At 53.4% G+C, this 17,589-nt stretch overlaps 1 protein-coding gene across 1 annotated transcript in view; it reads right to left on the bottom strand.

Annotated features, from left to right (window-relative positions):
• The window catches only part of SULT4A1 (sulfotransferase family 4A member 1), a 37,428-nt gene extending 22,359 nt beyond the window's left edge, over positions 1-15,069 (bottom strand). The window contains exon 1 of the mRNA XM_033233689.1: positions 14,791-15,069. Within this exon, the coding sequence (XP_033089580.1) occupies positions 14,791-14,959 (169 nt within the window). The 5' untranslated portion in view covers positions 14,960-15,069. The remainder of the gene's footprint in view (positions 1-14,790) is intronic.
• Between the last annotated feature and the right edge of the window lie 2,520 nt (positions 15,070-17,589).

The following is a 17,589-nucleotide window of genomic DNA, read 5'->3' as shown; positions in this document are numbered from 1 at the left end:
GATAAACCAGCGTCAACTCAGCAACTGAAATCAAGGCGGGGCACCGCCAACCGGGCCTGCTCGGACTTGCAAGGACACGCCACAGTCTCAGAGCAAGCCTGGCAACCCTCATCACAGCACAAGACAGGAACCCCCTGGCACCCACCAATGAAGCCACACATCTGGAGCAGGCAAAGCAACGCCCACAGCCAACCCTGTGGCGCCCTCCACCGGCCTCGAGCAGGCGGGTCCATGAGCACTACCTCTACTGACAGGGAAACAAGGCACTGGGAAGTGGGGGCCATGCCTGGAGCTGCAGCCGCTTCCCAACAGGGCCAGGTGGGGCCGAGGCAGGAGTGAGAGGTGGAGGAGTCCTAGTGAGGCCTGTCATGTTGCTGCGGGACAAACAGGGGGCATGGGGCTGTGGCCACGCTGGCCCCTGAAGAGCAGTGAGGGCAAACACGCCACTGCCAAGGTGGGGGCCCGGGAGGGCACCAATCTTCCTCATCACAGCTGGGCAGCTGGAAGCCAGCCCAGGCCCCAGCAGATCCACCCTGAGCGGGGAAGAGTCAAGCTTTCAAACAGAAACCAGGGGAGCCAACAGGGCAGGGCCACCCACTGGCCGGTAACTCGAGCCAAACGCGCTCTCCAGCAGCTCTTCGCAAGTCGGCTAGAAGCAGTAATTCACAGAAGTGCCTCTGCTGACACCACTGCAATCACTTCTGAGTGGCAAACCGATCAATACCCCCTGCAGCAGTGCACAGTGCACACTGACACCTGGACTTGGGTCGAGGCCTGCAGGAGGCCACTGCTGTTCTGGGGCGGAACTCCCCAGGACTCTAGAGAATAGCCTGTCTTAACACCGGGCACAGAGCCCATCAAAATTCCCACTGGAACTCATCACAGAAGGCACCAGGACTGATCAGAACGGCCTGGAAACCAGTAAGACCCTGTGGCTGAAACCCTTTGATTTTCACTCACAGGATTCACCAGTCGCACCTGTGATAGGGGCAGGAGGCAGGGAAATATGGGGCAGAACAGGGCGGGTCTCCAGCGGGGGCCCCACCCTCAAGCCAAAAGGCCTGATACCAAGGCCAGAAGTGAGAACTTACATCCCTGTTTTCCCGCTCAAATGTTATCTTTTCCAAAACCACACCCTGCCCCCAATCCTGTGCCTACAAAAACCCCAGAACTCAGCCAGCAGAGAGAGAAAAAGCAACTGGACGTCAGAGACCACGGTTGGACATCAGACAGAAGCAGCATGACTTCAGAGGAACAGGTTGATGGTGCAGCTTCATAAGTCTGGCCAGGGATGGCCAGACTCCAAGGGAAGATAACCTTCCCACTCCATCCCATTTTCAGCTCCCCTTCCTGCTGAGAGCCACTTTCATCAGCAATAAAATCCCCCACATTTACCATCCTCAATTCGTTCATGCAGCCTCATTCCTCCTGGATGCCAGACAAGAACTCGGGTGCCACGAGTGTGGGTGCAAAAGGCTGTCACACTGAACCTTAGCCCTCGCTGGCAGAAAGCAGCTGCCTCACATGAAAAGGCAGAGGGCCCACTGAGCTGGTCATACTTCCGCCGTCCACAGACGGCCGGGTTAGAAGAGCACCGGAACACTTCCTCTGAACCTGCGGGGCTGGTACAAAGTTTGTTCCGCACTCGCTCACCTGCATGCTCCCTCCCTCGAGGGTGAAACGAAGGAGGTTCAAGTGAGTGGAGCCCGCCCCTGCGGGCGCTAGAGCAGCCAGCTGACTCCAGCACGCGTGTACTCCAGCTCCCGCCTGCGAAGGAGTCAGGAAATGTCCAGCTTCACTTGTCCCTAGTTGAAAAAGTCAGTCCTGTAAGGCACCAAGATCCACAGTTCTCTCCCCTCTAATCTCACTCCCCAGAAGGAGACCTTTGGCAGATTCCTTTTACCCTTAAATTTCCAAAAAGCGCACTGATGTCATTATTCTATGATCTGTACATATCAGATGGGCTAATGATTTTCGACTGCGAAAGATGAGCACTTAGCCAAGTTCCCGTACACACAGCATCCCTCCTGCCGATACGGTCGCAGCACGATTTTGGATTTAATTCAAGGCTTAATTTGGTGTTTAATGCAAAGTACACTATGTAGTGCTTACATTTCCTCTTTTGTATACTATTTCACTTTTCCCAGCGTAGGTAACTTAGTTTGCTTATTTCATTTTCTATACTGCTATTAATAATTCCTTCCACAACTCTACCAAGCCTCCAGGCCTCAACGCAGCCAGACAGGGGTGGGTGTTCACTCAATCCCATGTGCTGCTTGGGGACATGCCCCTGCCCGCTCTGCTCTCCCTCCCTCATCTGAGTGAGCGGCCTGGCATGGCTGCATGGGACCTTCCTAGACCTCCTCCCACCTTGGGTGCACTGGTCCTTTCTCCACATCCCCCAACTGCAGGTGCCCTGGCTGCTTCCTGGGCGTGTGAGACTGAGGTAACTGCAAACATCCATATTCACCTCCCATGTGAGGGACAGTCTGGTCATGTACAGAAGCCCAGGCTGGAGATCGCTTTCCGTCATTCAATCTTCTCGCTGCCAATGGTGCCGCTGAGATCCTGGGGGCCTATTTTTCTATCTGTGGGAGCTTTGAGATCTTCTCTTTGCCCCAGTTTACTCATTCACTAGGCCAGACAGTTGGCAGGGGTTGGGGGTGTCTTTTATTGAGCTCTGAACATTCTGAAAACTCTGGCTTCAATAATTTTCTCTACCGTACTCTGTTCCCTTTCTGGAACTCCAAGATTAAACTTCCATTTTTCTTATCTTTTTGCTCCTGTTTATCACCATTTTGTAAAAATTTTTATTCTACTTCCTGGGCTATTTTCTCAGCCTGACCACCCAAACCTCACAACTGTGCATTTAAAACCTCCACCATCACACTTTCCATCTCCAGGAGTCTTTGATGATCTCTTGTTATTCCTGTCTTCACTGCTGCTTCCTTTAGTGAAAGCAACATGTATCTTGACTCTCAAAGGATACTGCAAAGACTTATGAGTGGAGGTGGCGTTATTCTGGGGTTTTAGGTTTTCTTCTGCTCCTCACATGGTCTTTGCTTTCTCGGAGTCCTTTTTTCTTTGTGTTTTGTCTCTGCAGGTCCCTATCCTTCCTGTTGGAGACTTGCTACCTGGTGATCTTGAGTCCACTCACAGGTGAGGGAGAGGCCGTGGGAGCAGCCCTGGGGGCCACACATGCCTGGGGAAGCAGCCTCGGTGCTTTCACAGCTGAGGACCTGTCACTTCGGTGGGAGATTCCATGAGTAGGTACAGGGCTCTGCTTTGCGGTCAGTTTCTCAAGAGGGTGCCTCCAACCCCAGCCTGGAGACTGGAACCAGGTCACAGGCATCCTAAGAGCTGAGGGGAGGAGGGGCTGGTAATCCCACCCTCCAAGTGTGCAGCCTGTGTGTGACCCTACTTCCCACATGCCCTGTGTCCCAGTCTTCAGCTGTGCACAGGACCCTCCCATCACAGCCTCTCCAGTCCCCAAAGAAGAAAACTGTCTTGGTGACAGCCTCTGGTTTCCATCCCCAGTGTCATGGACACCACATCAGCTGCTTCCTGGGCTGGGCTGCTGGAATTGGTTCCCACCTGGCCGCCCTCCCGACTGCGGCATTCAGGTGCCCTGCCTGCCCGGTGAGCCAGCACTCAGCCCCGCCTGTGATCTTCTGGGTTTCCAATCCACCACGCCCTCCTCTCCAGCTCTGGGAGCTCAGAGCGTTCTATCCCTTTATTGTCACTTTAGTGAGTTTCACGAGGAAACAGACCCCAGTGTGTGTGTTCAGTCAGCCCCCGTGAAACACAGCCTCCTACAGGCTTCTGGAGTCCCGGGACACCCACAGGGGTGCCAGAACCCCCAGCTCCCTGAGAAACAGCCACAGCTGGTTTTTTTTTTTTTTTTTTTTTTTTTGAGACAGGGTCTCACTCTGTGGCTCAGGCTGGAGTGCAGTGGCGCAATCATGGCTCATTGCAGCCTCACCCTCCTGGGTCCAAGGGATCCTCCCATCTCAGCCTCCTAAGTAGTTGGAACCACAGGCACACGCCACCACACCTGACTAGTTTTTTTTTGTTTGGTTGGTTGGGTGGTTTTTGTAGAGATGGGGGTCTCCCTATGTTGCCCAGACGGTCTTGAACTCCTGGGCTCAAGCAATTCTCCTGCCTCAGCCACCTAAAGTGCTGGGATTACAAATGTGAGCCACCATGCCCGGCCCACAGCTGAACTTTTAAAGGGGCAACCCATCAGAGCCAGGCAACAGCCCAGGGCCTGGGGGCTCCTGCCCCCATCCGGGTGGGAACTGTCCCCCAACAGACACTGAGAATCTCCCCACCTCCAAAAGGAAAAGGTGAAGGGCGTCTGTTAAGCACCTGCCGCAGCCAGTCCTTGTCCCTATCCCTGTGCTTCCGCACACTGTCTCTCAGCTCTCAAGACAATGCCCTCGACACGGAGCAGGACGGGAAGCTCTAAAAGGAAAAGTAGAGTTCCTGGTCACGCGGCTGGCAACTGGATGGGGAACCAAGTCTTCCGGAGCCCAGCTCACAGCACCAGCTGAGGACACGCTGACCGAGACCCCGGGGCTCACTACAGCTTCCCCCTGAGCCTCACATACCTCACTGGGGCTGCCATTACCATCTAGCTTCACACAGGACCACACAGGCTCAGGGATGAACCGTCCAGGGCCACAGAGGCCAGCGGACAGTGAACTCAGCACCTGAAACTTTCGCTCCAGAACCAGAGTGCTTTACACACACATCAGACACAGACACACATATGCATACTCACGCACACCACATACATAACACACATACCACACACACTCCTCCAAACACAGCATGTACACACACACCAGACACAGCACATGTGCACTCACACTCACTCCACACACAAACACCACACACATCACATGCACACACACCACACACATACACCCATACACACTACACACACACAGCACCAAGGCTCACAAAGCGAGAGAGCAGCAAAACAGGGTCACGTCCCACGTGTACTCATTTGCGGGATAAATCTCCGACCATTTCCTAGCTACGATCAAGCAAGGGTGAGGCAGACGGGGCAGTTGCTGGGACTGACCCCCACCCATGACAGTGGCAGCTCACTTCTAGGCCTGGGACCCTGGGAAACGAGTTACAGGCATCGCCACCCCACCCCTGCCCACTCTGGACCATGTCCACAGCCAGACCCCTGCTGGATGCAGAGGGGAAACAGGCACAGTCCCTGGCCGTGACTCCGTCCTCCTGCTGGGGTGATGCCAGGCAGCTGCCTCATGCTGGGCTCCACAGCCAGGCCTGCCTGGTCCAGGAAGCTCCGGCAACCCTGGGTTGGCCCCAGCCTCTGTCTGATGAGACTCTGAAAACCTGGAGCTGATTCCCAGCCTAGCTCTGCCAGCGACTTTGGGAGGTCTGAAAGTCACCCCTCCTCTGGGCCTCAGTTTCCTCAAAGTGAACTTCTCCTAGGCCTTTAGCTCTTCTGTTCCGGGTATACGACCCTGAGGCTGCCAAGAGGCTACCAGGAGGCTGCTGTACCTTCAGACAGAGCTGGCACAGCAAGCAGAGCGTGCCTCCGCCCCAGGGGGAAAACGCTGCACCCCAGGGGGCAGAAGCGCTGCCTCAAGGGGAAGAGGCTCCGCCCTTGTATGAGAGAAAGTCAGGGAAGGCTTTTGTAAAAAACCGGCCTTTGCAATGGGACCTTTAGGACGAGGGGAGAAACCAGTTGTAAGAAGCTTTGGGGAAAGGAGGCCCTGGTGTGTGGCGTTAAGGCCCCAGCTTGCCCTCATGCAGCATCTCAAGACATCAGTGGTGGTGAGGATGGTGCGGACAACAATGGCAAACAAAGCAATGACCACAACACATGCCCCACGCGCATCTTTGCTGTGTGACTTCACGGCCCCTCATAAAGGTCCTGCTCTGTGACTCTGGGCACGACCATACGACTTGGCCAACAGAGATGCTGCACGTCTCTGCTTATTCTTCTGCACTTCCACTGTTGCCAAGAGAAGGCCATTGGCCCAGGCTAGCCTGCTAGTCCCAGGAGGAGAAAAAGAGGTGCCTGGAGCAGAGCTGCCTCCGCCAAGCCCAGCCCGAAGCAGGGCCCCAGTCAATCTGCACACACAGATGACAGTCTGGCCAAGACCAGCTGGGAAAGAATCCGGGCTTTGCCCAAAATCAAAATTCAGACCTAAGTCTTTATAACTGGTCCCCTCCTCCAGCAGAGCCTACCAGTGCCCACCTATACCCCTCAGCTACCCTAGAGGTCACCTGCAGTGCTGGTGAGGGCTTCTGACTTCAAGCACCTGTGCCTGCTTCCCACCTGGTGGCAGAGGAGCAGGCCCAGAAGTGCATGGAGCCAACACCCTAAGCCACCCCCAACCACTGAGGGACAAGAGTTGGCGCCTGTCCCCCACACGCCACAGCAGGCTCCTAGCTGTGTTCACATCATCTCTCACGGGATCCTGGCAGGCTGAGCCCTAGGCTCCCACAGAGTCACTCCTTTCCTGCTTTTTCCCCTTTGCCTTCTGAGACCACCTCCCACCTGACTCGCAGAGGCCCACTCTCTACTGCGAAAGCACACCCACTCACATGCCTGGCTCTCAGCCCTGAGAGAGGCGACAGTCATGAGGACTCTGGATCTGAGAGTCCTGATTTGGAAACCAGATCGGCTGCCTCCAGACAACGGGACACTGGACAAGATCTGCCCCTCTATGTGAGTTCCTCATCTGGAAGGCGAGGACAGTGACAAACTCAATGTCATTCCCCACAGAGCACCCTCCAGGCATCAGCAGCAGCGACAACTGTGCGGACAGTGACAGCGGATGAAGCACTGAGCCCACTCATGACCCTGGGGCTGGCACCACCCAAAGCCAGGCCCACTGGAAGGAGGTAGCAGTGTAGGGAGATGCCACCCACAGAGTCAGGCTGGCCTGGGCCAGTTTCTTCTCAGGGCCTTGGTTCCTTATCCCAAAAATGGCCTATTTCATGGCAAAGTTGTGAGGATGGGGAGGATAAAACAAAGTACTTGGCACAAAGACAGGAAACCCGCTCTCCTCCCTAGTCATTCTGAGGCTTGAGCAGGACGAATGCCAGCCACCTAGTCCAATGCCCCTGCCGCTGGTGGGGTCAACAGGTCCCAGGAGAGCCTGGCTCATTTCAAGCTGAGCCAAGTTCTGAAGCCCAAGCCAGGGCCTCTGGCTTACCAGCCCCCACAAAATGACTGGTTTAGCTTCCAGAAAATGCCAGCAAGTCTCCAAAGCATGCTTTAGGGAGGCTTGCACCTCTCAATGGGCCCTCCATTCTCCTCTCACTCACTCCAGAAGCCCACGCTAGGACTCCGCTCCCTGCTAACCACAATACAGTCACACTGTACAACATCCTGTCCCACATCCCAGGAGCTACACACACACCCACCTATCTGATCTAGTGGTCGGAGACCAGGAGGGACCACTAGGGCCCTTTCCCCCTAGATGCAGGATGCTGAAAAGAGCCGCCCCACACGAACAGGGAGAGGTCAGATCAAATACAAGATCCCAGCTTCACTCAACTAAGATAGGACCTTCCTCAGAGTGGCAGGAGGCAAGCACCAGCTCACCTGAGACAGGGCCCTGGAGGAAGAGAAGCCAGCCCGTGCAGGTGGCAAGAGGAATTCAGGTAAAATGTTTCCACGCTGGTAAAAGCCAAAGGTGAGCCCATGGGACAGCACAGAACCTCTGAAGCCAGAGAATCCAGAGAATCTTACACTGAGCAGAGAGGTGGCACCAAACACAGGGTCTTCTCCAGACCTGGGCCGGGTGCTCAGGAGAAAGAGTGGGAGGCAGCATGCTTTGGAGAGAGCCTTCCTCAGTGCCACAGCTGTGGGAAAAGAAAAACATCCTACTTGCACCCTTCTCCCTTACAGAAAAAAGGCTTTAAGCCACGGAGAGAGGGGCAGAAAACTGTCACCTCCCAGGGCACTGGTGAAGACCTAATGTGGCTGGAGATGGGCAAAAGGAAAAACCAAGACTCTGCCCTTTGGGGAGGGGCAGGAGACTGTACCTGGGCCCTGACTACTAGAGATCCTCAACACTACAGAAAGGACATGAAACTCCCGCACAAGAGTTACCATCCAGGCAGAGTTTGGCTGCCACTCAGAGGAGGGCAGGATCAACGAAAAAGCCGCACCCAGACCCAGCAACATGGAGCCTGCAGAAGACTGCAGCTAGACCACACAACAGAGAACCCCAAACCCTCCCTGCCAAGCTACTAAACCAAAGTAACAGGTAACAGCAGAGTCTATCACCGGCACAGGGGCAAGAGTGTACAGACAAAACTCCTCCACAGTTCAGACCTACGAGGAAGACCAAAAGCTGCAGGTGGAGTAAGAACACTGAGAAAAACCCTCTGGAAACTCAGCCCCTCCACTGAACACAAGCTAACACTACAATAATACGAAACCAACGATTGCTCAAGGTAATCAGATCAACACCCGAACCCAAACCAGACCAACGAGGCAGGGTTAACTCAATTCCTTATACTAACGGCCTAGGGGTTTAAAAGCCAGCCTCATTTCCAAGCATAAATATGGCTGACCTTAGTCTCTACTGTCTAATATACTGTGTTGAGCAGTCAAAAGGTACTATTCCCCCCCCAAAAAAAACCTGTCAAGCGACAAAGCAATCAACAGAATCAGACTCATGGAATTGATGAGAAGTCTGATTAACATGTCAAAGGTTCCCAAGGAAAAGATGGACAACACCCAGGAACAGATGGGATTATTTCAGCAGAGAAATGGAAACTCTAAGTGGAAATGGTAGAGGGAAAAAAACATAACGGAAACATTGAATGCTTTTGACAGCTCATCAGCAGACTTGACACAGCAGAAGAAAGAAGCAGTTAGCCACAGATTGGTCCACAGAGATTACCCAAACTGGAACAAAAACAGAAAAAGAAAGAAGCCAGGTGCAGTAGCATGCCTGCAGACCCAGCTACTCAGGAGGCTGAGGAAGGAGGACTGCTTAAGCCCAGGAACTCTAGGCCAGTCTGAGCAGCACAGTGAGATCTTGTCTCAAAAAATAAAAATTTAAAAAAGGGAAAGTAAAAAGAGGGAAGAAAACAGAATAGAACATCCAAGAGCTGGAGAACAACATCAAACAATCTAACATATATGTAACTAGAATCTCAAACGAAGAAAGAATGAGGTAAAAGAAGTATTTCCTAAGATAATGGCTGAGAGTTTTTCCAAAATAATTAAAAGCATCAAACCACAGATCCAAGAGGCTTAGAGGAATCCCAAGTAGAATAATTAACACACACATACAAAAACCCTGGACATATCATATTCAAAGCGCTGAAAATCAAAGACCAAGAGAAAACACTGAAGGCAGCCAGAGGAAAACAGACATATTACCCAGTGGAAAAAAGAACAAGCCAACATTTCAGCAGAAGCTAAACAAGCCAAGGCCTGGCATGGCAGCTCACCCCTGTAATCTCAGCACTTTGGGAGGCCGAGCTAAGAGGATCATTTGAGCCCATGAGTCCAAGACCAGCCTAGGCAACATGGTGAGACCCTATCTCTACAAAAATACAAAAAATTAGCCAGGTGTGATGGTGCACACCTATAGTCCTAGCTACTTGGGAGGTTGAGGCAGGAGGATTGCTTGACCCCAGGAGGTCGAGGCTGCAGTAAGCCATTATTGCATCACTGCACTCTAGCCTGGGCAACAGAGTAAGACCCTGTCGAAGGAGGGAAGGAGGGAAGGAAGGAAGGAGGGAGGGAGGGAAGGAGGGAAGGAAGGAGGGAAGGAGGGAAGGAGGGAAGGAAGGAAGGAAGGAAGGAAGGAAGGAAGGAAGGAAGGAAGGAAGGAAAAGAAACTATGGCCAGGCACGGTGACTCACACCTGTAATCCCAGCACTTTGGGAGGCCAAGGCAAAAGGAACTATAGCCAGGCATGGTGGCTCACACCCACAATCCCTGGACTTTGGGAGGCCAAGGCAGGGGGATTATTAAAGCCCAGGAGTTCAAGACCAACCTGGTCAATATGGCAAGACCACCATCCCTACAAAAAAATTTAAAAATTAGCTGGGCATCGTGGCTCATGCCTGTGGTCCCAGCTACTCAGGAGGCTGAGGTGGGAGGATTGCTTGAGCCCAGGCAGTTGAGGCTACAGTGAGTACTCCAGCCTGGGTGGCAGAGCAAGACCCTGTCTCCAAAAAAGTAAAAGTAAAGATAAATAAGTAAAAGAAACTATGCAAGCCAGAAGACACAGGAGGATCATCTCTAGAGTTCTGAAAGATACTACAGGGGAGGCCTAGGAAAAATGTTTAGCCCCTCATTTAACAGACAAGTGGACTTGAAGATGGGAAGTCATCAGGTAATCAGAGGGCAACATGGGGGAAAGGAGACATGAGGGGAGGGGAGCAAAATACCAGACAAGAGGAGCAGACAGTTCCCCGTGGGGGGCGAGCAAGGAGGTGAAACAGGTGGAGTCCAGGTCACAGAAGGGCAGGCTAAGGCGGTGAATGCTGCCTGGCAGCAATGGGAGCCGGTAAAGAACTCTAAGTGGGGAGTACCCAAGTTAGACAGGTATTTCTAGGAGATCACTCTAGCTACGGAGTAAAGGATGAACGGAAGGGGGGCTCAGGAAGAGGCCACTGCAACACTCCAGGTGAGAGGGGAAGAATCCTAAGACTGTGGCAGGTGCTGAGGGAGCCAAAAAATCTGAGCACTGCTTGGGGGGCAGATGAACCCCCTTGTAGAAGCAAGTAACAAGGGCACGGGGGAGGAGGAGTCATTGCTGTCTGGGAAGAATGAGAAAGGAGGAATCCAAGAGCCCTGGAGCTCAGATAAGCAGATTCAGGGTCTCTTCCTGTTCCAACAGGGCCAACTACTCAGGAGGTTGTGCCCCCAGCAGCCCCATCTCCTTCTTCCTCCCAAACCCTGAGAGTCGTTCTGCAGGCTTTTGCCTCCCAGCCCGGTTGGGTGATGGGGAGAAACGTGGCCCCGGCAGACCCAGGACACTTGTTTTGCCACCCCCTTCCCCAGGTCAAGCCCCCTGATTATGTGTAACAGCTGGAAGACAAAGGGGAAGGGATGAGGGAGCAAGAGGAGAAGGATGGGGAAAGAGGAACTTCTTGGTTCTTCTGGTACAAAACCACACGTTCCGCTCTTCAGGCCTCTGCACTCCCTCGTGGGACGCAGGTAACTCACCACACTGCTGTGACACACGTTGCTGCCCTGTGGGAAAAGCTCAAAGGGCTCCGCATGCTCCCTGATCTCAGAACAAATTGGTAACTCAGGAAGCACTGGCAGGTGCTAGCTTCCACCCCCACGCCTCTCTTACCCCGTCCTGTGGGTGGTTTCTCTCCAGGGTCTACACTCGGTGCTGACACTACCCCAGCCCTTTGTCCTCCCTGGGCCCTCATTTTCACATCTATAAAAAAGGAAACAATCACAAGAGCAGGGCTGTCCTGAGGATCAAAGTGGGTAGAGGGCAAAACAGCATCTGCAATGGGTAATCCACCCAACCTGCCTCCGCCTCCATGCAGTCTCCTGAGATCCTCCTCTTCAGAGCCCTCATTCCCAAGCCATTTACCTGGCCCTGAGAACAGCCACCCTGGCTCGTCAGTTAACTTTTCAGTGTTAGGATTCTGGCTTTCCCCCCATGTCACCACAAGTCCCACAAGGTCACCATTACCTCATGCACAGCCCTTCTGAAGCCTGTCTCTCCCAGGCACAGTGACACACACACACACACCAAGAAAACCAGGACATCCGTCTGGCCTGGGACCTGCACACCAAGTCTCCCCTCAGCTTCAGCTCCCCTCAGCTTCAACCCCTGAGTTGTCTGAAAATGTAAGACTTAAATGAATCAATCTGGTCAAATCCTCTCATTTTTAATGAGCAAACTGAGGTTCAAAGAAACCAGGTGGCTCACCCAAGCCCAGGCCCAGGAGCTTCCCTCTGCATCAGCGAGAATGCGCACACACCTCAGGACTGGCCGGAACCAGGGAGAAAATAAAATCAGGGCAGTGGGTGCTCTGGCTGAGCCAGGGACTGTGTTTCAAAGCCCAAGCTGACTTTGGGGCTGTGCCCCCTCAGGGATGAGCACCTGATTAAAATCAACCTGTTGACAAAACCAATGGCAGTGATTGCATCAAACCACACACAGGGACAAAATGTTTTCACAGACACAATCGGGTTTAATACAGCCACCATCCCAGGACCAAATATGCTGTACGAATGAATATGAACAGTCAGTGATCAACAGAAAGGCCCTTCTCAGAAAACACCATGGGCTCCTGCAGCCTGGATCACGGGTTTACCTGGCGCTGTCCAGCACAACTTTCAGCTGTGATGGAAATGCTCCATATCTGCACCGCCCAATACGGCAGCTGCTAGCCCCATGTCGCTACTGAGCACCTGGAACACGGTGATGCTACTGAGGAAATAAATTTCCACTTTTATTTCATTTTAATTCATTAAATGTAAGCAGCCGCCTGTGGGCAGAGGCTCCTATGCTGGAGAGCACAGTGCTAACCTGCCATGTAAGCTAGAATGTCACAAGCACAAAAAGAATCCCAGCAGGCAGCACGGGGTTGTGGGAAAAAATACTGGACAGGAATCGAAGGCCAGGATCTAATGATCATTGCCTTCGCCACCAGAAAGCCCTCACCACCCCTGTGAACCCCAGTTTCTCCATCAGCGGAGGGTGGGAAAGGGTTGACAAGGGACCAGGCCCTTCCGGCTCTAACCACCTGCAAGTTCATTAGGATCTCCTAGACCCGGGCACTGGAAATCCAAGGAGCCCTGTGGGTTCCCTGCCATGGCAGGTGAAGGGGGCAGCTGTTAGTCCTGGCTACTTGCCCCAACCCCAGCACCAACCATGTCTCCCCCATCAGACTGAGAGCTCACTAAGGACAGGCACCAGATAGATGGGGCCTCTCTCGGTCTCCCCAGCACCTAGCAAAGCATCTGGGCACAACAGGTGTTCAGGGCATAAAAGTCAGCATTAACCATGAGCCTTTCCGGCGTGTCTGGACCTGGGCTAAGGGCTCTCACCGGCCATTTTGCTCATCCTCACAGCCACACATGAGTGGGCCGAGGTGGTCTCTCCTCCCTCCTTAGAGACCACAGATCAATGGGGTTCTATGATCTGCCCAGGGTCATCCTGCTGGTAAGCAGCAAAACTGCACTCAAACCCAGGACTTCCAACTCCGCAGCCAGGTTCTTAATGTGTAAGCACTGATGCCTGCTACAAATCCATCCCCAGTAGCAGAGGGAAGGAAAGGGAAAGAAAATATGAACTGGGCTATCTGAAGTCCACTTGGAGGGGCCTCAGAGAAGTGACACAAACCTCAAAATCCCTAAGTGACTGAGACTTCCAGCATTTTAAAGCCTACTAGAAAGAAGGCTGGGTCGCCCTCCTTCTTGGGCCCTCATGATTTTCCAAAGGCAACGGAGCACCCATAGGGCAGGGGAGAGGCTGGCCATGGACGGGGAGACCTAGCTAGACCTGACCTCTGTCCCTCAGCAACTGCGAGACTCCGAGCCATTTGTGCGTTCTCTGAGCCTCTGAAGAAAAGCTATGAGAACCCCTCGCAGATTAACAGCGGTAGAGCACTTGGCACACAGGACTCAATGAGTGGCCACAGAAGCCAACGACATGCTTAGCCATTCCTAAAGCATTCTAGGTCCCACCCCATGCGGCAACTGGCATGTGCTCAAGATAGCAGCCCCTCGAACGCTCTGTTCTCCAACCAACACCCTCCACTGAGAGCCCCTACTCCGGTCTTCCTCGGAAGAATGTCAGGGACCTGCCCTCAGTGTCTGGAACTCCATACAGCTACAGCAGCCAAACCTACAGCTTTTCCCGAAACCGCCTGACTGCTGGTCCGGCATGACCTTAGAGCCAGACACCTTGTAAACCACGCTGTGTCTGCCTCAAATACAGTGGCAACAAGGGAATCCCTAGGGCATGTTTAGAGAACAGGAAAGCTGCTACCTCCTTCCCTACAAACCTCAGATGGGGTACTTTACAATCTCCTACCTCAGGTCTGGAGACAGACCAGCCTAGCTTTAATTCCCAGGTCAGCCACTCACCAGCTGGGTGACCTTGGCCCAGCCTTCTCCCCTCTCTGAGCCTCTGTGCCTGGACTGTAAAGTGGGAATGACCATCACTAGCTCACACAGCTGTTACTGTGAATGTGACGTCAGTTAATGCTGGTAAATGTGAATGCCCCAGGTCCTGCCTCGGTGATGGAGGCAGCCCTGAAACGAGAGAACCTACAAGCAAGCCACTCCAGGCGGGGGCGGGTCCCATCCCCCACCCGGAGCCCACACTGGAAAGGAGGGACGTTACGTTTCCACGTTGAAAGCCCTGACGCCCGCGTTATCTCCCTTCCCAGGTGAACACCAGGACTTTGCACTCATCAAAGGTTGGCCAGGATTCAGGAACAGAGAGGTTGAGTGACCTGTCCAAGGTCACACAGCCAGCCAGGTAAAGGGAGAAGCAGGGATGGGTGGCGGCCCTGGGCCCATCCTCCTGCAGCGCCGGCCAAATAGGCTCCATCTCCACGGAACGGGCCGCCCCCGAAGGTCTCTGACCTTGGTTTCCCCAGGTGCGAACCAAGCCCCTTCCCACTCCACCCCACACGGCCCGCAGGGATCCGAGCACCGGCAGGGCGGGGGCGGCGGCGAGGGCGACCACCCGGCCCGGCAAAAGCCTTGGGCGCGGCGCGGCGTCTACGCGGCCGCGCTGTAGGGCCGGGGCACATTGTAGCGGGCGCGGTCGGCGCGGGGCTCACCGGACTTGGGGTAGGTGACGATCCACACATCGCTGGGCCGCACCGGGAAGTTGGCGATCTCCTCCATCTTCCCGCGGCAGAACGGCGGCAGCCGCACGCCATGGAACTCGAAGTACTTGCTCTCGAACTCCCCCGGGGTGCTGGGGGTCTCGGCCTCGCTCTCCGCCATGCCGCCGCCGTCGCCGCCGCCTACCGGCCCGCAGCCCGCACGCGCCCGCGCCCGCGCCCGCGCCCCGCACACGCCCGCGCCCCACCGGCGCGCGGCGGCCGCAACGCAGGCGTGACGTCATGGCGCCGCCCGACGCGCGGCGGAGGCTCCCCTCCGCAGGTATGACGTCATGGCGCCGCCCGGCACGCGGCCGCGGGGCTCCACGGGCGTGACGTCATGGCGCTGCGGTGCCGCGCCCTCCCGCCCCGCCGCGGCCACGATCACCTACCCGCTCCTGTGGCTGACAGAGACCCCGGTCCGCGGTCCACAGCCTCTTCAGTCTCGTGTGCATTCATTGCCCTCATGGCTTCTGTCACTCAGCAAGCGCTCAACACAGGCGCATGAGATACCCACTCTGGAAGGCCCTGAAAGGCAGTCGTCCATTCAACACGTGCTTTGCGCGCTCCTGATCTGTGCCAGGCACTGGGCCAGGCCCCCGACACGCGTCAGGGTAGAAGCAAGCAGAAGCCTGGCCCTGTTGGCGCTTACATTGGTAAATAACCAAGATAATTTCAGGTAAATGTTAAGTGGTATTAAAAATATGCGTCTTGGCCAGGCGCGGTGGATCAAGCCTGTAATCCCAGCACTTTGAGAGGCCGAGGCCGGCGAATCTCCTGAGGTCAAGAGTTCGAGACCAACCTGGATAAATGGTGAAACCGCATCTCTACAAACATACCAAAAAATAATAATAATAATAATAGCAGTGAGCTGTGAGCTTGCACCGCTGCACTCCAGTCGGCAACAGGACAAGATCTTGTTTTAAAAAAAAAAAAAAAAAAGGGCCACCTTCCCCAGCCAAAAATAAATAAATAAATAAGTGGTTTTTGTTTTGGTTTTTTTTTGAGACGGAGTCTCGCTCTGTCGCCCAGGCTGGAGTGCAGTGGCGCGATCTCGGCTCACCGCAAGCTCCGCCTCCCAGGTTCACGCCATTCTCCTGCCTTAGCCTTGCCAGTAGCTGGGACCACAGGCGCCGGCCACAACGCGCGGCCCTTTTTTTTTTTTTTTTTGGTAGAGATGGGGTTTCACCGTGTTAGCCAGGATGTCTCAATCTCCTGACCTCGTGATCCGCCCGCCTCGGCCTCACAAAGTGCTGGAATTACAGGTGTGAGCCACCTCACCCTGCCAAAAAGTGGTTCTTAATATCCCACAAGTAGGGGAGGGGAGTGTTGGATTGTAAATTCCAGGACCCCAGACCTACGGAGAAAAATTACAAAAATATACATTTAGTAAGGCACTTCTTGTGTAAACTATAATTTGAGAGCAACCGAGTTCTAGAGATCTCAGTGCAACCCCTTGCCAGTCATGCACTCAACAGACATGTATGAAGCACCTACTAACATGCCTGGGACTGGGGAAGCACAAAGATGAAAACAGCACAGTCCTGCTCTCATTCTCTGCAGCTGAGCATCATCAGCTGTGTAAAGGAGAAGAATAAGTCCTACCTCTAAATACTGCAGCCAGGAGGATGGAAGGAGTTTACACCAACAAGAATCTGGAGCAGAGTGGATGAACCCGACCTATTCCTACTCTCTCTTTCCTACTATAGAGTGAGACACTTGCATTCTGACACCAAAGACACACACATGGGCTGAGAGGTGCAGGCCGTGTGCACACAGCAGAGAGAGGAAACAGCAATTAATCCTGACTTGGGAAGCTTGTGGATGTCTTTCCAAAAAAGAAAGAGGACATTCCGAGCACCCAGGCTTTATTCAGAATAATTAGGCCAATGGCAAAAGGGCATCTAGCCGAAAGCTAGAGGGATTGAGCGAATGAATGAATATCCTGGTGTTTCAGGTGAGGGTTCTCACTGTGGGAGAAGGAAGATGTAAATGGGGAATGGGAGGAGGCAGGGAAGAACTCTATGGTATTGGATTGGAACTGGAGGTATTGACATGAGTTTATGATATTTTTACATTCCTATTTCTTATATTTGCTGAAAAAGCCTTTAGGCAATGATATCTCAATAATACCAGGCATACCCCCTGCCCAGATCTTTGCTAAGTACTTCCCTCACCAAATGAACCTGGGGTTTCTTGGAGAACAAGCCAACTCCAGAGCAAGGAAAGTACAAGATGAGCCTAAAACGTTTTGTTGAGTCTTGAACTCCTGCAAGTTCAAAAATGTTGGCAATAGGCCAGAAGGACACTGGGTGTCGCGGGAAAGTATTACCATAGGTCAAATCGGAAACAGTTTGAGCTTGTTAGACAAGAATGGGAAACAACCCACATACCTGACAGTAGAATAGATAAATTGCGATATATCCATACGAGGGAATACTCAGTAATTTTTTAAAAAAGGAATGTAACTAAGAATGTCACAGTCAAATGATGAACAAAATAAGTCAAGCACAAAAACTGGTATGTTGTATGATTCTATTTATGTACCGTCAAAGCCAGCAAAACCGATCTATAGTGATAGAGGTGAGAATAGTCTTAACCTGGGGCATGGAAAGAGGGTTGACTGGGAGCGGACTCAAGGGTACCTACCCTCCGTAGTGTTGGAAACATCATAGCTTGCTCTTAGTGGCAGCTACATGAAGATGTAGACATAGATAGAAGCACAGACATGGACATAGATGCAGACCCTGCTTC

Source organism: Trachypithecus francoisi, unplaced genomic scaffold, assembly GCF_009764315.1.
Source record: "Trachypithecus francoisi isolate TF-2019V2 unplaced genomic scaffold, Tfra_2.0 Lachesis_group14, whole genome shotgun sequence".
Taxonomy (NCBI): Eukaryota; Metazoa; Chordata; class Mammalia; order Primates; family Cercopithecidae; genus Trachypithecus; species Trachypithecus francoisi.
The sequence above is the reverse complement of the archived record's forward strand: the minus strand, read 5'-3'. Positions and strand labels throughout refer to the sequence as shown.